This window comes from Olea europaea, chromosome 3 (assembly GCF_002742605.1).
Source record: "Olea europaea var. sylvestris chromosome 3, O_europaea_v1, whole genome shotgun sequence".
NCBI classification, from domain to species: domain Eukaryota; kingdom Viridiplantae; phylum Streptophyta; class Magnoliopsida; order Lamiales; family Oleaceae; genus Olea; species Olea europaea.
In genome coordinates, this window is record NC_036239.1 from 7,017,650 (window position 1) to 7,039,374 (window position 21,725).

The following is a 21,725-nucleotide window of genomic DNA, read 5'->3' on the forward strand; positions in this document are numbered from 1 at the left end:
AGAAGGTTTTGATACAGTTTTCAAGAACTAATACATTATTTCATAGCATATCTCGACTGACTAAGCAATTAAGCAATGAGTTAATAATAACTAGTTATTCATATCAGTTCACGTAATGAAATATTCTTGACATGTTTTTTAGCTACATTATTCGATCATTTAGATAGGTTCTTAGTATCGTTTTAAAGTATTTGCAATGACTTTCGAGATTCATCTTTTGAAAAAATAAAATGTTAAGCGATAAATTAAAATAACGAGTCAAAAACTACATCTTTTAGTTGTTAATTTTTCGGTGCACCTTTCTTAATAGTCAAGGCAAGATCTTAACATTTCCTTTTCTATTCAAATCATCAAGGCTTTTGATGCCGTTTGAATGGTTCGATTTTTTTAGTTATTTTAAAATTCCTTTTCTATTCTCTGTTGGATGGGTTATTTTTTGCAACATAATGTACTTTGTTGATCGTGTGTTATAGTTTGGTTTTCATATACAAATAACCTTTATGAATATATCGTGAAATGAAGCATTACTTCTATCGTTTCCACTAGCTTGGGTCGCGAATCTAGTGACAGTGTGGGTGGTTAGATTAGGATAGAAATGTTAAATAGGAGGAACGGACAATCACTATCTAACCAAGTAGTGAACTTCGAACGACTAGCACAAGTTGACTTGTGAGTCGAGCGAGCGTGTGAGTTCATGAGTAAGATAACTCCTCATGAATAGAAATCTAATTTCAATAATATAAATAAATAATCGAATCGAGTCAACAAGTTGGTGGGTCACGTGATGGGCAAAGCTGAGTATCTAAGTGCAGCCCATCTAACACCACTAATTGAGAAGTGAATGAAGCATTTCCCTTTTTAATTAATTATGTTCTCTTTTTTGTTTTCTGTTTCCCATATTTAAATTAATTAAATGTTAAGACCATTTTGCACTTCTTAAAATGTCAACTGAAGCGGCATATCTGCTGAACTGTATAACATTTTAGGATAGCGGTGCTAAAATATATAAGTTTGGGACCCTGCTGCAATTTTCACTACTACTTATCCATGTAGTCCTTTTTCAATGCAATTTTTATTACAATTTACGTGGAAAGAAAATAAATTCTAAACAATTAAATTATCTAAAAATTATTTACACAAAAATCGTCAAATAGAAGTATTTAATTAATTTTATTTCCAATCTAAAAACTATTATGCTTGTCTATTTTTCATTGATAGGTAAATTGGAGGGAGAGGGAGTGAATGAGAAAGAAAGAGCAAGTGAATTATCTGAAAAATAAAAATCTAGTCTTCTAAAGAAAATATTATCCTTATTTTTAAGAAAAACATAGTCACGTAATCAAAAATAGGAAAATATTTATCATGAAAAAAATATCAATCAAATAGTACAAAAGTAGAAATCTGAATGAAAAAAATGATATTTTCCATGAAAAGTATTGACAATTAAACGCAATCAAAATGCTTAAGTAATAAAAAATTATACTTGCGTCCGAACTCCGAGCACAAAAAGCAATGATAATCCACCAAAAATATTACATATCCTCAAAATGTCAACTCCTTTAGAGTTGAGGAAGAATACAAACCAGACAACACTTATTTCAGACCACTACCATTAATTGAGAGCGAACAATTGTACCGGCCAATTACGTTTTCGACCATCAGGTCCTATCCCCGTGAGCTCCACTGAAATATCAATGCTGCGATGCTGAGCAGCTCGGGCAACACTGATGCGAGATTGCACGCTCACAGCAGGGCTAGTGTTCGTACCAACTGCGGCTAGTTTTTCACTAGTAACCTCCGCCGATGCCATTGCAATTGGTTCTCGAAATGTCAGGATAGTTTGGGACCAGTGAGTTTTAGGATTGTAAGGCGATGTGGATAAATTGGTTGGCATTTCATTACAAAACCTTTCAGTAAATCCAGTCTCGAACCACAAGACTAATCCATGACACCAAGTGATTTCTGGCTTTGACCCCATGGAGTTATTCGTAGAAGTGATCAACTTTGGTTCCAGTTCGACTATTGCTGTAAGTTCCATCTGCTCAGATCACATCGTCCCCAGGTTGAAGGTCTGAAGAAAGAGAGAAATTATTTCGTCTTGGAACTTTTACAGAGTAGGCAGTCGACCAACCATAGTATAAATTTGCAGTAGAACTGGAACCAAAAGCATTGGATAAATAAACTAAGCCCCAGTTTGGGCTCCATTTTAATTCTAATGCATTTTTTCTTCTTTTCAACCACAAGTTTTCAATAAAATAACATTACATATAAACCCAAAACTTTTTCTTCTTTTTTAACCACACATTCTCCAAAAAGTCACTATTCCAAAATACATTTTCTCCCAAAACCTCGCTAAAATGGGGGCCCAACCAAGGGCTAATTTTGCATTGTAGAAAAAGTTTATATAGTAAACATGAGGTAAGCCTCCTGTCCCAGAGCCCAAAGGTCATATTAACCCCATTGATTTTTTCCACATCTCATAATCACCATCTCAAATAGGAAACATGCTGGAGCATTATGATTGATGAAACTTCGGCCACCATCATATGAAAAATTTACTAGCTTATTCATCAAAATGATTAAAGTAAATCAAAAAACCTACCTGAAGAACTTGGGTAGGAGTGACGATATCACAACTGTCAATGACGTCAACAATAGGATTCCGAGCAGCATTCTCAACTTCTTCCAATCCAATACACGACATATTGAAACCATAAACATTTTCCCAAAATGGTATACTAGTACCTCCTTTCCCAAATCCTACAACAAACTGTAAATTGAAAGGAAGGCAAAATCATTCTCTCTGTCAACAAGAAAACATGTCGAGAACAACAGCTAAAACGGAAATGCTCAATTCACCATAGTAGTCGTGTCTGGGAGAATTGCACCTCCAGGCTTCAACCATCGATCTCGAGCAAGCAACACAGTACTGAGCATTGACTCATAGAGAAGGTAGTATGATGCAGCACCAACGGGACAGTTTATTACAAAATTAGAATAGATCTTGGGAAGGGGGAATTAGAGAGAAGAAAGGGATGGGGATGTTGGAATTGATTGAATTTAATTTGGATTTAAAACATTAAATGTAATATTTAATGATGTGGGCCATTGCAATTAATTTGGGTGAATTGGAAAAGTCTCCAATATAAGCCCATATGTTGATAATCCAATTTTAAGTGTTTTTTATATGGAAAGGAGTCTCACATCGAAAGTTTACAAGAAAATAGTCTTGTTTATATAGTGGGTTGTGTGAATAATATATAATTTAATAAGTTACCTACCACTTGGCTAACTTTAGCTAGCCAAAGGCTAGTCACCACTAGAGTGGTGCTTTGCACCACTTGCGCTGCTCCCCGGACCAGGACCCGGACCCGGATCCGGTCCCGGCACGCGCACGTCGCAAAGTACGCATTGGGCGCTTTAGAGGTGCACTTGGCACTTGGCACATACGCATCGTCGCGAGGAGCTGGGGAGCCTTACAGTTTTCGAAAATGGACTCGTGGTTCGATGACGTGGCAGCACAAGGCTCGGTAAGTTGGCATTCTAGGTGGCGCACGAGTGGTAGGTTGCGTCCCTTCGTCCTGCGTGGCGGTTAGATGTACGCGTGGCATCCGCATGGCTGTGACTATTCAGAAATTGGTGAATAGGCATGATGAATGGAGCTTTACAGTTTTAGAAAATGGACTCGTGGTTCGATGACGTGGCAGCACAAGGCTCGGTAAGTTGGCATTCTAGGTGGCGCACGAATGGTAGGTCGCGTCCCTTCATCCTGCGTGGCGGTTAGATGTACGCATGGCATCCGCATGGCTGTGACTGTTCAGAAATTGGTGAATAGGCATGATGAATGGAGCCTTACAGTTTTCGAAAATGGACTCGTGGTTCGATGACGTGGCAGCACAAGGCTCGGTAAGTTGGCATTCTAGGTGGCGCACGAGTGGTAGGTCGCGTCCCTTCGTCCTGCGTGGCAATTAGATGTATGCGTGGCATCCGCATGGCTGTGACTGTTCAGAAATTGGTGAATAGGCATGATGAATGGACACTTCACTTCATGGTTCAATTTGGGCCGTCAGATTATGAAAATAGTGCGATCCAATGGCTAAGACGAATCAGACCAAGTGGTGCACCAGTTCCTGAAATGTCACACACCTATTTCATGAGACACTTCAATCTCTATAAATAGAGACCCCCAGATTCGTTTTTGACACACCAAATCAATTACGAATTCAATTGATTTCTAAATTCTTCTCTCTCCATATTTTGCTCTAAAAATTCTCTTATATTTCCATACTTATTCCGTTCGAGTACGATCATTCATTGGTTCGACCGACAAAGTTGGTATTGTGCAGTATCGACTTTGGAAGGAGCGTTGTATCTTGGAAGACAGACGTCCATAATCCCATTTGCACTTCATTGGGGGGCGAAATCTGTTTTAAGGAGATTTGCTTATTTTATTGGCATACCTCGCTTCATTTACTGTTTTCTATTTTTCTGCTTATTTTATTTGTTCTTTTGATTGCATTAGTCGAATTTTCGACAACAGGGGATTCAATAGAAGGGAGGAAAAAAACAGGAAGAGAGAAAAAACGCCATAAGCCACCAAATATTATTCATTCATCATCAACTGAAAACTACAATGCAAAATAGGTTTAAATAGTAAAGCAACCCTAACAAGATTGGGCCCGAGCCCATACAAGTCCAAATTTTAAATAATAGTCCAAAAGATAAATAAAACTTAAATAAAATAAGTAAACGTCCGATGTCCTTATCAACTCTCTCGGGGTGGGAGAAAAGTCGACCCTATCGAGTGGATATATCACCATAGGCTGTCATCAATCTCCCAATCATAAGCTGAGTGGTTGGGCAAGTTTCTTCCGACATCTGTAAAAATGTGTCAGTGGAGGTCTGAACCTGGTGTCCTCACCAACTCTCCTTGGGTAAATAGGAGGCGATCTAAGCCAAGGAAGATCCTGCTAACTCCGATAAAACTCCAATAAATTTGGATCCAATTGCTGCAGTGTCTCTCTGGAGATCCATGTACAATCAGAATTTGGTCGACCAACCTAACGAACGAGGAAGCGCTGAACCTCTCCATCATTAGTAAACACAATTTCTTCATCTAAAATAGCATCCATTTTATCTATGTGTGCTGTGAGAGGTGGTAGTGGGTTAGAAGTGGCCAAATAGTCGGGATCAAGGTCCACAAAAAGAGGTAACAAAGGGTCATCTGAGGGAATGAAATGACCTTTATAAGCTACTAGGTCCTCAACATTGAAAGTAGAATAGTAACCAAGATGTGGTGGAATGTCAACAACATAGACATTTGGACCAATTTGCATTAAAATTTTAAAAGGACCAGCACTACGGGCTTGAAATTTGGAGGCGGGTCCATGTAGACGCCGCTCTCGCCTAATGCGGACCATAACGTAATCCCCAACGTTAAACTCAATATGTCGTTTCTGCAAATCAGTTTGGAGTTTATATTTTGCATTACTAGCTTCAAGTTGTTTATTGATCTCAATATACAAATCACGAAGATGTTGTGCAAATGCTTCGGCTGACACTGACACTCTAGCATGTGGGGACATAGGGATGAGATCTAACGATTTCCTAGGCTTGTACCCATGAATAGCTTCAAATGGACCCATACCTAATGAACGATTTATGGAGCTATTATACGCAATTTGAGCTACAGGAGGGATCAAATCCCTATTTCGAAGATTTTCTCAGACCAGACAACGTAATAGGTTATCAAGACTTCGATTAACTACTTCAGTTTGACCGTCACTCTGAGGGTAGTAGGCTGTAGAAAATTTCAATTTGGTACCCATCTTTTACCACAAAGTCCTCCAAAAATGACTAGTGAAACAAATATCCCTATCGGACACAATGGTCTTGGGAAGCCCATACAATTTAACAATCTCACTAAAGAACAACATAGCCACCTTAGACGCATCTGAGGTTTTGCTACAGGGGATAAAATGAGCCATTTTCAAAAAACGGTCAACAACCACAAAAATAGAATCATGTTTCTTTGGGGTGCGTGGAAGGCTTAATACAAAATCGATACTAACATCTTGCCAAGGACAATTAGGGACGGGAAGAGGGGTGTATAGGCCTGTGTTCTGCTTCTTCTGTTTACTCAATTGACAAGTGTTACAAGTACTAACAATCTTAGCCACGTCTTTCTTCAAGCTAGGCCAATAGAATTGACGTTCAACTTTCTCTATGGTCTTATCACATCCAAAGTGACCGTCTAACCCTCCCGCGTGAACTTCCCACACTATGAAATCGCGCACTGAAATTCGAGGGATGCACAATTTATTGGCTCTAAAGAGATAACCCTCCTCAAGTCGGAAGCCATCTGTGGCGCTTGATTGTCCCCTTTGTAAATCAAGAAAGATATCTTTAAAATCGGGACATGCCTTGTAATCCTCCTTAAATCTTTCAAAATCGATGACCTCGACACTCATGATCAACAAAAGGGAGACATGACAACTTAATGCATCAGCTACTTGGTTTTCCACGCCCTTCTTGTGTTTTAAAAAAATGAATAGGCCTGCAAATATTCGACCCAACGACCATGCCTAGAGCTTAATCGTTTCTGGGAGTTGAGGTAACGGAGGGCCTCGTGATCAGAATAAAGGACAAATTTCTGGGGCAACAAATAGTGGTGCCAACAGCGTAAAGCCTGGACCACCGCATACAGTACCTTATCATAAGTTAAGTATCGCTGTGTGGCTTCATTTAACTTCTCACTGAAGTAGGCAACAGGGTGACGATCCTGACTCAAGACTCCGCCTATACCTACCCCGGAGGCATCACATTCAACTTCAAAGACTTTGAAAAAATCGGGAAGGCGCAGAACAGGAGCCTCCGTCATTCATTTCTTGACTAACTTAAAGGCCTTAGCCGCCTCTTGTGTCCAATGAAACTCCCCTTTCTTCATGCACTCCGTGATAGGCGCCATAATAGTGTTAAACCCCATAATAAAGCGACAGTAAAATGTAGCTAAGCCTTGAAAGCTTCTGACGTCATGAATAGCTTTGGGCTCAGGCCAGTCAATAATCGCCTAAACCTTAGCAGGGTCAGCAGATACTCCTATCGAAGAGACAATGAAACCCAAAAAATGACTGTATCGGTGAAGAAAGAGCACTTCTTGACATTAGCATATAGATTAGTTGCACGAAGTGTAGAGCAAACTTGTGTGAGGTGGTCAAGGTGTTGCTCCTTAGTCTTACTATAGATGAGGATATCATCAAAGTAGACAACAAGAAACTTTCCCATGAAAGGTCGGAGAGTTTGTGTCATTATCCGAATAAAGGTATTTGGCGCATTACTTAGCCCAAAAGTCATGACCAGCCATTCATAAAGACCATCTTTCGTTTTAAACGCGATCTTCCACTCACCACTCGGGCGAATTTGAATATGATGGTATCCACTCTTCAGATCAATCTTCGAAAAGATTGTGGCACCAACCATCATATCTAACATATTGTCAAGTCTAAAAATGGGAAAACGATACTTCACCATGATCCTATTGATCGCGCGACTATCCACACATATCTTCCAAGAACCATCCTTTTTGGGCGTCAATAGGGCGGGGACAGCACACGGGCTTAAACTCTCACGAATGAATCCTTTGTGAAGGAGGTCATCCACTTACCTTTGAAATTCAGCGTGCTCGGTAGGATTCATCCTATAATGAGGCAAATTTGGGATGGATGCCCCTGGGACGAAATCTATAATATCCCGTAGAGGAGGTAGATGATCAAGTAGGTCCTCCGAAAAGACATCTCGAAACTCTTGGAAGATCGACTGGACTTCACAGGGCTCTCTATTGTGGAGTGGGATGAAACATCCATGACCACTAAAGCGAACACAACTGAGTCACCAACAAGTGTACACTCAAACTCCGTACGACTAATGATGTGCAATCCCTTTCGTTCCACACTCTTCTTCGTTTCCAGTGGGCCAACAAGCTTTGGGGGCAGTGGATCAAGGTAAATCTTCTTTCCATTAAACACGAAGGAGCAGGAATTGGATCGACCATAGATGGTTACATCTAGGTCAAATAACCAAGGTCGTCCTAAGTTGATGTGCCCGACATCCATTGAAATGACGTCACAGCATATATGGTCCTTATACTTGAGAAACTGGATAGGGCAACACTCCTTGAAAACTATAGAAGAGGTATCAACCCAAGAGACGCTATATGACTGAGGGTGAGGAACAGACTTCAACCCTAGACGGGATACAGTAGCCATCGAAATCGCATTAATGCAGCTGCCACTATCCACGATAACTTTACAGCCCTTATTATTAATCTTGATGTAAGTTTGGAAGATGGCATAACGGCGCCAATCATCGGCATCCCTAGGCTGGGTAAGAGTGCGATGGACGACACCGACTCTAGGCGTATGTGGGATAAGGGGACTAGCCCGAATACAACCTAAGAAGGTATCTTCACTATCCTCCAAGTCATCAAACTCTTCTAACTTAGGCTCATAAACTTGGTCTTCTAGTGGCTCATCAACTATACCTTCACGCTCTTCCAAAACTAGGGCTCGGCTAGGACACTTAGAAGCAATGTGACCAAAACCCTTACAGTTGAAGCATTGTAAATGAGAGGACGTTCTTGAAACCTCAGAACCTCTACCTTTGCTATCCGATATAGAGGTAGTATTAGAAGGAGGAGGTCCTAGAATAGACTTAGGGGATGGAGTGGATGCAGAAGAGGTTGCAGTGCAGGAGTCACTACAATTTCTGTACGGTGCCCTAGTCACTAACTCGTAATCCCGAACGAAAGAGTAGGCGTGCTCAAGAGTGGTGACGCCTCTAAGAACAAGCTCACGTCTAAGATCATCCCGTAAGCCTTGCCTAAACCTACTCAAGGTCATGACCTCATCCTCAACGACCTGACATCTCATTCGAAACTCGTCAAACTGAGCAACGTATTCGGTCACAGGTCGACTGCCTTGCGTAAGTGCATTCCATTGATCCAGCAAGTTGTCCCTGTAAGATTGAGGTAAATATTTTTCTTGAAGGCGACGCTTCATTTCATCCCAGCTCCCTACAGGGGGAGCATGACGCCTCTCCAGGAGGTCCTCAACACTTTCCCAAAAGAGTTGAGCTGTGCTAGTTAATTTCAAACTGACAAATTATACCCTCCGATCTTCAGGGACCCCATACCAGGCAAAGAAGCGATCCATATCTCTAACCCATTGATTGAATACACTAGGATCTAGACAACCATCAAATGTAGGGGCATCTAATTTAATATTTCGAAAGAGGCACTTCTCGTGGCGAGAGAGAGATAGTGTACCATGACGGTGATATTCCCACTCGCGTCCACGGGCTTGATTTTCCTCCCTATGATCATGTCTGGCGTGGTGTCAACCACCTTGTGGACGACGATGAGGTCTATTAATGGAAGCGTCAGAGTTTTCAGCTTAAGTTGAGTATGGAGTTAGGTCAAGAGTGTTCAACCTAGCGGTTAGGGCTCTATTCTCCTCACGATTAGTGTCTACCTCAGTTTGGATAGCCGTTAATTGGTTTTGTAATTGTGCTCACTATCGGGTGATAGCTTCAATGTGGGAAGGGTCCATAGCAAGGGTACACGATAACACTAGCTACGTGAGGTACGCTATAGAGATCAATAAACAACGAGTGCCAACAGTAGATTTGCAACCTGAAATTTTATTTTTTTTAATTTTTGTTGTTGTTTTTTTGTGTGTGTTAAAAATGGGATTACGGAAAGTCCGATCTTAGCAAGCTAATAATACTGGTGAAAATAAAATTGAAAGCAAGGATATAATGGATTATTCAAAATGACTAAACACACGGGTAATCAGGGAACAAAGAGAGTTAATTCACGAAATTCGATCTAGTATGGTGTAAGGCTATAATTAGCAAATAACAGCAACACTAATATTGTAACTGATGCAATTTTAAAATGAAGCAACGGTATAAACGAAAGATAGATAAAAGTAGTGACTCCCTGCAGGTCGGTTGTGACTCCCAGTATCTCGATTGGTTTGAGTTGCCAACGTGTGGGGGCCCCAGGTATGTTTCTGTGCTAACTCTTGCCTCAGTTGCCTTTAACTTCGAACGTCCTCCTGCTGAATTTGTGATGCCTGCTGTCTTGACTCTGATTCTGATGTGGTAGGGGTTACAAAGATTAACCAATTTCACAAGAACCTGTATCTGACTCCTTTGAATCTCTCGAACAGAGGCTGGAAATTGATTTTGTGATACGGTGGCGCTGCTTTGACAGTGAATTGTGAATGATAGATGAATGGTGTGTGACGTGAATTATGGGCGTGGATAGTGGTGACAAGTGTGGCAGTGAGTGTCTCCGGTGTGAGAGACGTCGACGGGAGTAGCAACGGGGTGGAAGGAAGTTGACGGGAGTCGCGGCTGAGTGGTCACCAGCGAGGAGGCGAGTTTCAGAAAGTGGATTCGGGGTATTGGGCTGCTTGTTGGGCCGGATTGCTGAGATATTAGGAAGTGGGGGATGATGGGTTGTGGTCAGAGATGAGCCGACGACGCCGGCAGTGCTGGAGAGTGGTGTCGTTGGCGTCAGTGAACGATAGAAGAGTCGACGTCGTGGAAGAAGACTCGGGGTGAAATCGGGTTTGTGGATAGTGAGATGTGGGCCGGTTTGAGTTTGTATATAATGGGCTAGGGTTAATTGAAAATTGATTTGGGTAGTGAGATATGGGCTGGGTTGGGCTAATATGGGTAGAACTGACTGTGTTTATCAAAGGTGGGCTGATTGAATGTTGGGCTTCAGTTACGGGTAAGTAGTTGGGAATAAGAAAATTGAGCCCAACTAAGCATTGAATTGGAATTAGGGTAATGAACAGCAAAAATTGATATGGAATAAGCAGCAATTTCGAAACGACAGCAAGATGATTTTTTTTTTTGGTAATACTGTAGAAAAAAAATCTAAAAGTTTGGAACTCGAGATGAACAGTACCCTATGAACAGTAAACCCTTTTTTTTTCAACTAACAGAGAAACGTGAAGGAAAAGAAACCGCTGCTCGTAGTGAAATCGTTCTCAATTATGCTATTCCAACAAAAATTCGTTTGTTTTGGGAAGGAGATGAGAAGAGATGTTGGATTGTAGGAAATGAATTACCCAAGATTTAGCTCTAACACCAAATTTGATGTAGCATCAACGGGACAATTTATTACAAAATTAGAATAGATCTATAGGGAGGGGGAATTAGAGAGAAGAAAGGGATGGCGATTCAATAGAAGGGAAGAAAGAAATAGGAAGAAAGAAAAAACGCCATAAGCCACCAAAATATTATTCATTCATTATCAACTGAAAATTACAATGCAAAATAAGTTTAAATAGTAAAACAACCCTAATAAGATTGGGCCCGAGCCCATACAAGTTCAAATTTTAAATAATAGTCCAAAAGATAAATAAAGCATAAATAAAGTTTAAATAAAATAAGTAAACGTCCGATGTCACGTCCGATGTCCTCATCACAGTAGCCCATCCATTCACTCAGTAACACATCAACACTCTGAGGTTGGATGTGTGTTGCATTGTCAAGATCCTCAACTATGCCTTGAACCACTTCAATTACTCCATCCCGTTGCCCGTCTGGGAAATCCACTCCGCAGAAATCCGTTATCTTTTGCAATCTGCACAAATCCAAAAAAATGATTTAAAAAAGTAACCCATTTAAAAGAATCAGATAGAACAGACAACTCAACAGAGGGAAAAAGTAAGACAGATTAAAATCAGCGAACCTGGGTTGCCACTGCAGCCATCTTCTCCCTGGCTTCAACTGCAATAACTCTCGATGCTCCCCCTTGTGCTGCAAAAAGACTAGGGAAACAAAAGCTCATAATACAACCTACAAACAGCATTCACATTACTAAAATTAAAACCGGCTATGAATTTCAATAAATCATAGATGGCTTTTTATGCATGAATAACTCGTGGATAACTATGTTTAGCAAGCTAATTACAGGTATGAAGCGGAGCATGCCTTCTTATAATAGAAGATTTAGAAAACAATCTTCGTCATTAATGGAATGGAAAAGTAGGACAGAAGTTGCTCGAGCATGGCAGTGTTGCCAACAATTCAGTTTGACGGTATCCTTTATACTTCATTTAAGCCAGTCTCAGTTCAGGCGGAACCAGAAAGAGACATAGACAATCAGTGCTAAGGGAAATTTGGTTCAAATTTCAATACTAGCTCTGGTAGACACATCTGCAGATAACTTGGCTCTTCTCGCCCAATAAATAATTAAATTCAGAAGGAATCTCAATCATAATTGATCACTTCATATGAAATGCCAAAATTAAACCCAAATTTATTTCATACCTTAGGATGCCAGTCCCACAACCAACATCCATAACAATTGCACCTCTTAGCAAAGAAGGATTCTCCAGAATAGCTTGCCGGTAAGCATCAGTTCTCACCTGTATAACCAGAATAGTTAGCTTGTAAGTCTATTTAATACATTACAAATTATTACAATAAGCAACTGAACACACTTCTTATTATATAGAAACATATCCATGGTTCCCTTTAATTTCTTGGAGATAGATTATGGTTCACCTCCAACTAGAACAACAAGTTCAATACCTTGTCACTGATCATTTCTCTGTGGATTCCAAAAGAACTGTACGAGCCAAAATAATTCTTATTTATGTTTCTGATTTGATTTGCTACAATTTTTGCTGAAGATTCATTAAACTGCTCATCTTCTTCATTTCTGAAGAACGAGACAGCATATTCCACACCAGCCTGTATACCTCTGTCAGAAGCGGAAGCAACCTCTTTCCCCCCATTTTCACAAGGAGTCGTAAGTTGACATGGATATCTATCTGAACAACTCTCATAGTCAATATTGATCTGTTCAAACTGATTCAAACTTACCAGTTCTTTTGGGTCAATTGACATGTCATCTCCATTCTTATCTTCTTCATCTTCGGCATCATCTGGCAAAATAGGTTTGAGATACCTATTGTCATCCAAGTGGAGCACGATACTCTCAAAATTGACCAGCTCATGTAAGTGGTTCTGTAGATCTCTCTTGGCCTGACAGATCATCCCACAACTCCAACATCTATTCTCTGCCACCTAATAAATATAAAAGAAAGGAAGGAAAGGAACATTAATAAACCACTAACTTCTCCTTCAGTATATTCAAATCAGATCAGATAAATGTCATCACGATAAAATGAAGCGCTAAATTAAAATTCAAAACCAATGATCAAAATTTCCTTCCAATGCTTGATTTTATTCTTGTTTCCTGAAACCCAGAACTTATATTGCCTGGCCAGTTTGTTAGCCTTCAGTCGTTTTTTCCTCCAGAAAATGTTGGATGTATAAGCATATACTAAATGCGTGTTTATGTGTATGTATGCATGCATGTGCGCAAGAGTGAGTCTCGTGCCAAATCAACTATCATCTTAGACCCTCGAATCCTAGATCTGAGATTTTCTCGTCTCTTCCCAGAGCTGAAGTCGATGGATCAATTGTCGGCGAAGGTGTTGTCCAGCTCACTTGTACAGTGGATGCAAAAAAAAAAAAATCATAAATAATTTGTTCAAAATCCCAAAAATCTAACATTCTCAAATCGCTACGCAGTCGCTAGTATTTCTAGTCTAAAGCTATCGACGACAACCCAAGAAGATGATGACAGCGACGACGAAATCGACAACTTTGTTGCGGTTTGGGCACTCGATAATATGACACAAAGTTAAAGATTGTTTGACGATTGACGATAGCCGGAGTTAGGGACGAAAGTGCCGACGACATCAACAGTAATTAAAGGTTGCAGTTCAACGGGGATAGATGGGAGGAATGGGCGCGAGAAAGTGGGAGCCTTTGTTTTCATTCAACATTCACCTGGGTTGTTTCTGAATCATTCATTATTCTATTATTTATTCTTATTTTAGTTGTTTGAAAATAGACTTGACACGTCATCTAGAAAACTTCTGTGACATGGCTTCTATACGCGTAGCACTATTGTTTTTTGAATAGTATTTTCGTATTTGGAGAGTAGCGGTGAATAGAGTTATCATTTATCAATGATGGTAAAGATGTCATTACAAATGTAAGAAGAGTTAAGTCACTTTGTCAGAAATTATTGTCCACTTAATTAAAGGTTGAACCCCAACTTTAAGGGTTCTCCATCGCCCTTGCCTTGGAGTATCGTGAGAGAGGTAAATCGCAGGTTATGCCTTTGAGGATATAGGATGGAAAGTTGTTTGTACACTTGCACTTACCCAAGAACAAAATCCATATTTTAGGATTCGAACCCTTGACGCGACAGCCTCAAGTAAAGCTGAATTTCTCCACCCTCCCCTTTTACTACTTGGAGATGTGCCTTGGGGGCAATTATTGTCCACTTAATTGATAGATGCAATGGTAGTAGATAATTGGATGCAAAAAATGATCGTTTTTTAAATCATCTAAGGAAGATGGTAATTTTATTTATTTATTAATTATTATTATTATTATTATTTTTTACAATGTGTCATGATTGAAGTAAGGAATATTGTCTCAATATTAGATGATCATGATAGATTCAAAGACAATAAATCTTGAAGGTTGGTAAAACATTAATCTCACATACATAAATATGATCCATCAGTTATATGCACACACATGTTTGATGTAGCTTAAAAGTTGATAAAAATATCAATCAAAGTTAACAATTAATTTTAATCATATTAAAATTTGGTGTTTCATATTAAAAATGTCAACTTTAATAAGAGAAGTAGTCAAAATCCTTATATGTTGGTTTATATTTTTTATATTTATTCGACGTAAAATTTATTTCTTAACATGTTCCTGCAAAATAGTAACTTGTTAGAGCAAGCTAATATTGAAATTTGTATGCTCATTTTTTTGAGTCGTAATTGGATTAAATTGCTCATTGGAACTATTGGAGGGATGGCAACGGGGCAGGTATGGGACGGTCGGCCATTCCTACCCCCTCCCGTCGAGTATTTTTATTATCTTACTCCTTTCCCATACCCGATTAAAGGGGGTTCGGGGAAAGTCTCATGTCTCATTTATCGCCCCATTTAATTTTTGCATTTTTTGCTTCTTTTTTTTTTTCCATATCCTTAGCTAGTAAATGGTATTACTTTTTTTCCAATTTGTTAAAAACAATTTATGTTCTCTTTAAAAGGATAATGAATCTATCATTTTTGTTTGATAAAAACTTAAATTTGACATTAGTATTAAATGGGGCGGTTAATGGGGTAGGGACTATGTTTTCTGTACCCGTCTCATATCCGTTTCGGGATAATGATCCTCGCCTCATAACCATCCCATGTACCCGATTAGGTCGGTATTGGGGGCGAGGCCCAGGGGTATTGGGTTGAACGAGTTTTGTTGCCATCCCTAAACTATTGGGCTCTAATATTAAAACTTAAAATTCTATTTTAAAATGTCAAACTTATTTAGAGAAATAGCACAATACCTTATTTGTTAGTTTATATTTGTATCTTTATTTAGTGCAAGATTTATCCCTTAGCAAATCACACGTTTTATGGGATTCATAACTTATATTAATTTTTTAATCATATATTTAATCATTTTTTAACAAAATCTACTAAAAATATATATTTTTAACTGCATCAAACAAAGGCGAATGTCTTTTTTTAGAACTTTTATGTTGACGAATTATAAATGATGTACGTATTTAATTGGGACTTTGGTAGAATTTTATGGATTTTTTTAAGTGATGAATTTTGTAAATTTCATAAACTTTTTATAGATTTGTATAAAAATAATGGAAGTCTTTTGTAGACTTTTATAGATTTTCATTTTATAATTTTTTTAAACTTTTGAAAAATTCAAAAGACTTTTATTTAAAATAGAATTCAAGTAGGTCTAGAACAAAAATGTTGAATTCCCACATACGAGTATATGAGATTATGGTTCTCACAATTTCGTTCTCACTCTATATATAAAATAAAAAATATTCTCTTAAAGATCAAAAGCTTAGCGGGTATCCTCAAATAAAATTTTAATGAATTTTAAAGGATTATGAATTTAAAGAATTTTGTGAATTTAAATAGATTTTTGCAAATTTCATAAGAATCTCATCAAATATGATGAAATTTCAAAATATTTGCTTATATCAGTTATATGTATTTTTAAACTTGAAATATATCTAAATCTTTTAAAATTCTTTTATTAATGAAATTTTTATAAATTCACTAATTATTGAGGATACCTAAATTTTAAAGAAATTTATTAAAATCTCAATTGGAGATACCTAAATTTTAATGGATTTCATTAAAATCCAATAAAATCTCTATTGAAAACACATAAATTTAGAATGATGTTTAAAATTCATCACAATCTCCAATTGAGGACAAAGTATTACATTATTCTTTAATAGAAAATACATAAAAATTAATCAATATTCAGTATTATCAATATGTCTTACCTTTAAAGATTAAACAAGAAATTAATATATTTATTTTAATTATAAATAAGTTTTTTTTATAAAAAGTCTTATAATTTTAATTTGACTAGATTTTTTTTCCATAAAAAAATGATGAAAAAAAAGAAAAAAAAACTATACGAATCTTTAGTTACAATTTAATTCCTTTTAATAGAAAATTTCGATAAAAAATAAAAAAAGAGCGAGGGGAAAAATGGAAAAATAGAAACAAATATAACGAGTTGATTTTTAACTCTAATGTTTGCAGAAGTAAAAATGGAAAGAGAATTATTGCAAGAAAAAAATGCATTATTATAATTTATTTTTTGTGAAAGTTTTCCAAAATCTTGGGATGAATGTAAAACAAATTTTGAGATTTTATTTTAGTACATACTACTTAAAAGTTAGTACCACATAGACTTTTAAAAAAAAATCTTTAAAAATCATTAACAATTTGAATATTCAAAGATGTATAGAGATTTTTAAAAAGTTTTAATTGAATACTTCATATCTCTTAAAAACCTATAAAAATAAGAGTCTTAATTGAATATATCAATAGTTTTAAGGACCGTGCTATATACACAGCACGGTTCACACCAACTTTCACAGCCCCCTCACATCGGGGGGGCCCACGCACAGTAAAAAAAAAATAAAAAACAGGTGGGGCCCCCTCATTGTGAGGGGGCTGTGAAACTGAGTGTACAGCCCGAGCTGTACACTCAGTAAAACCCTAGTTTTAAAGAGTCTAAAAAGTTTACATTAAATACTCTTAAATTTTTTAAATCTCAAAAATCTTCAAAAAATTCCCACCCTGTGTTGTGGGCAGGTTTGCAAATACACTTATTTTATATTTTAATTTCAAAATGCATTTAATGTGAAATCGATAATAATAATATTTAATTAGACGATGTTGAATATAATTAAGAGGAAAAAAGAAAGAAAAAGAAAAAGATGTGAACAACTTGTTGGGTTACGTGCCACACACTACAAACCACCGGTTATTGTCACAAGGCTGAGTCATGCTTGCGTTTTTATTCTCAACTCATGTGATTCTTAATATATTATAAATATAAATTAAATGCAAAAGTTAAAAGACAATTAGAAACTATTTAATAAAAATTCCTTAACAACTCAAAAATTTCCAAAGTTCATAGCCACCATAAAACGCTTGAATTAGTTGACCCGACAAATTGCAATTTGAACATACTATTTTCTCGGTCGAGCATGTCGCACCTAGTTTGCTTATTGCACTTTAACTGATTGACGTGGTTTGCAGGCTATTACGTTAGTCCAAGAGTTTACCCATTGCGCATCCGAAAAGTAGCGATTGCAGGTTTTTCCGTCATAAAAAAATAAAAAATTAAGCCCAGTTTGGTGTTGATTTTTCAAGCTAAAAAACTAATTTTTGATTGTTACAACATGGTCAGCCGTTATTCTTGACTTCTTCACTTACAGACGAAATCTACCTTTCAAACTAACGGTCAAAAAATTAATTTTCAAAATCAGCACCAAGCGCGCTCTAAATTTTTGGTATATTTTAATGAAATTTAATGATTGAAAAATTAATAAAAGTCGTAGATGTTACAAAATGTGTAGCTGAATATGAGTTTGAAAAAAAAAATAGTTTTAAGAAATGGGACCAAATATAAGCTAAATTTTTAGTAACTTTTTATATAAATTGATGGAATTTGTGATTGAAAATTTAGTAAAGATTATTTGAAAAAAAAAAAAAAAACTTTAAAAATGGGGAACAAAAGGGCCTGGAGTAACAGGGGGGCGGTCAGAACCTCACCAACAGGATTTCAATATTAGGATGTTATGCGTACGTCTTTTAAGGGTCAACACAAGCTGGTGAATTCCGACCATTTTCCAGCATGTCAGAACCTCACCAACAGGATTTTAATATTAGGATGTTATGCGTACGTCTTTTAAGGGTCAACACAAGCTGGTGAATTCCGACCATTTTCCAGCATCATCAAAATTATCCAACTAATGTTCTTAAACATCAGTTCGGCACGTAAAGCGAGTTAGGCACGAGAATTTTTTTCTTTTTTCTTCTTGCTCTTGTTTCGAATTCAGAGATCTCGAGAAAAATCTAATTACTAATTAGACTCCCTCATTTAGGGGATAAATAATAAGAGATAGGGAATATAAATTCTTTTGCATCTCGATTCAAAATAAATCCATCGTTGAAAATTCAAATAGATATGTTTTTCTAGAAGGATTCTCGAATGATTTTATTATTATCAAGACTCATTTTTGGTATTTATCATTGACTAATTGATTTTATATTTTATATTTTAATTTCAAAATGCATTCAATGTGAAATCGATAATAATAATGTTTAATTAGACGATATTGAATATAATCTACACTGCCATAAAAGAGAGAATGGGGGTTTACTGTTCATTTTTGTCACACTCATTTTCACATTGAACTGGTTTGGAATTGGTTTGATAACAGTAATTTATTACAGACTGTAGCAATATTTTTTTTATAGTGGGTGGGAGCTATTTTTCACAGTATAAAGGTGGTAATCTGAATTTACTGCAATACTCAATTTTTCATACCTCCCACCAATTATCATCTCTTCACTCTGTACTCAACCACTCTTTATTTTCGTTTGTTTGGATTTTTTTATTGGTAATCTTTTTATTTGTTGATACTTTTTTTAATCACTATTTTATTTTCAACAAATCACTTTTATGTAAGAACGATAATAATTTATTAGGAATTTTTACATCCAAAAAAAAAAAATTTAAGTCATATCACATAATTTTTTAAATAAAATTATGTAAATCTTTTTACTTGTTGATAATTTTTTAATCACTATTTTATTTCCAACAAATCATTTTTATGTAAGATGATAATAATTTTATTATGAATTTTTAAGTCCAAAAAAAAATTTACGTCATACGACATAATTTTTTTAACAAAATAATGTAAATTATATTGAGAAAATTGTTGCGAAAAAATAATAGACGCTAATAAAATAATTATTTTTTTAAAGACGAGTTATATGCATTTTTAATATACACGTTTGATGTACGTTTAATTATTTTCGATATTTATTTAGGTCATTCGATGTATCTATGATATAGTTCTCAAAATGTGTTTCGAGAGAACATAGAAAATTTATGAATTCAACTATCGTATAATCAGCGATAAATTTTTAAAGTTAGTTTGTTATCGAAATTTTTGAAATAATAGTTTGAAAATGCTTGTTTTGATGCCCCGTAAGATTTGCTAGGATTGATCGTTTAACGACGTGCAATACTCTAGTGAATACTTCAAAATAATATTAAGAATGTAATACTTTGAATTCATTTGATAACCCGTAGTGAGCTTGAAAATGAAAACAAAAACAAAACTTAAAAAAAAAAAAAATTTGTTTCAGAAATGCTCTGTGTACAGAGCTAAAAAGCTTCGTGCACGGAAAGACTCTACTGTATGTTTTTTTTGGTTTTTTTTTTTATCTATAGTAAATTCATTTTTTAATATTTAGTTTTAAAAAATTAAATATATATAAATATTCTTTATTTTTATGTAAAATATAAAAAGTTACTTATAACTAAAAAAATCACTTCGACTAATAATAAAATAAAAATTATCTCTAAAATGCAAAAGTTAAAAGACAATTAGAAACTATTTAAAAAAAATTCCATAACAACTCAGAAATTTTCAAAGTTCATAGCCACCATAAAACGCTTGAATTAGTTGACCCGACAAATTGCAATTTGAACCTACTACTTTCTCGATCGAGTCATCGCACAGAATTTGCTTGTAGGCTTTACCTGATTGGTTTGGTTTGCAGGCTATTACGTCAATTCGAGAGTTTACCCAATGCGCATCGGAAAGGTAATGACTACGGGTTTCCCTATCATAAAAAATGAAAAATAAAAAATTAAGCCCAGTTTGGTGTTGATTTTTCAAGCTAAAAAACTAATTTTTCACTGTTACTTAGCATGGTCAACCGTTATTTTTGACTTTTTCACTTACAGGTGGAATGTGCCTTTCAAACTAACGGTCAAAAAATTAATTTTCAAAATCAGCATCAAACAAGCTCTAAATTTTTAGTATATATAAATGTCGTAGATGTTATAAAATGTATAACTGAATATGAGTTTGAAAAAAAAAATAGTTTTAAGAAATGGTACCAAATATAAGCTAAATTTTTAGTAACTTGTTATATAAATTGATGAAATTTGTGATTGAAAATTTAGTAAAGATTATTTGAAAAAAAAAATAACTTTAAAAATGGGGAACAAAAGGGCCTGGAGTAACAGGGGGGCAGTCAGAACCTCACCAACAGGAGGGGGTGGGGCCCTATTTTTGCGCGGGACCCACCCCAATTGTGGGGATCGCCTCTGTTTACATCAGCAATTTTCTAACATATTTCAGAATTACGGATCTGATTTGGTAAGTGGGTGTCTGAACGGCAAGAAAATCTTGGTCGTCATTCACGCAACCAGTAATGTATTTATACATGCACAAGCGATTCTGGCGTACCATTCAATCTCAACATCAATTACCATCTCAATCAGTAATCAAGAGCAACAATGGTGGAAGGAAAAGGAGAGGAGATAGAGTTTATACATTTGTGGTCCATACCAAGGTCCCTTAGCACCAGCCTTTTGTACTCCTTTGCGCAGGTAGCACTCCTAATGTATTAATCCAACCACGCCTATCATTTTCCTTATCTGTTTGTTTATGAATTTGAAGTGAATTTTATTATGCAAATTGCATAGGAGTTGTTTGAAAGGTCAAAAGACCGACTTCTGGTGAAATTTACGGTGGGCCATTGAGTTTCTTGCTAATTTTTTTTTTTTTTTTTTTTTTTAAGAGAATACTAATTGAACCAAATTGGATAATTAATGCTTTATTGAAAAAAGTTTGATTTAAACTGAATCAGGCAGCCATCGTTGTATGATGTTCCACAGTAGAAGGTTTTAAATTAATCTTCAAAAAGTCAACTGAATCTCTGATAACCTCATCCAGTTAAAGTCCAGCGCTGTACATCAGAACATTTTTATCATATAATCGATTATTCCTGTAACTTAGTCACGAATGTCTACTTTCTCGAGGAAAAGGAAACTCATAAAACCATAACATGCGGGCACCATGAATCTTCACTGAGGGGATTTTAAATTAACCCTTTATTCTTGCGGTGAAATATTGAGAATTATTGTAGAATGACAAGACGTAACTTACCTTAAAATTCTGTAACGTTCCAATTGGAAAATAGGATTGAGGTTGATATTTTAATTGCTTGAAATACAGAGAGCAA

The 21,725-nt window shown here is 36.3% G+C and overlaps 1 protein-coding gene and 1 pseudogene across 1 annotated transcript in view; one reads left to right on the forward strand and one right to left on the reverse strand.

The window, feature by feature from the left end:
- Positions 1-1,436: 1,436 nt before the first annotated feature.
- Positions 1,437-13,905, reverse strand: LOC111377803 (annotated as a pseudogene).
- Positions 13,906-20,873: 6,968 nt separating this feature from the next.
- Positions 20,874-21,725, forward strand: part of LOC111384322 (branched-chain-amino-acid aminotransferase-like protein 1) — a 47,168-nt gene continuing 46,316 nt past the window's right edge. The window contains exon 1 of the mRNA XM_023008588.1: positions 20,874-21,090. Within this exon, the coding sequence (XP_022864356.1) occupies positions 20,998-21,090 (93 nt within the window). The 5' untranslated portion in view covers positions 20,874-20,997. The remainder of the gene's footprint in view (positions 21,091-21,725) is intronic.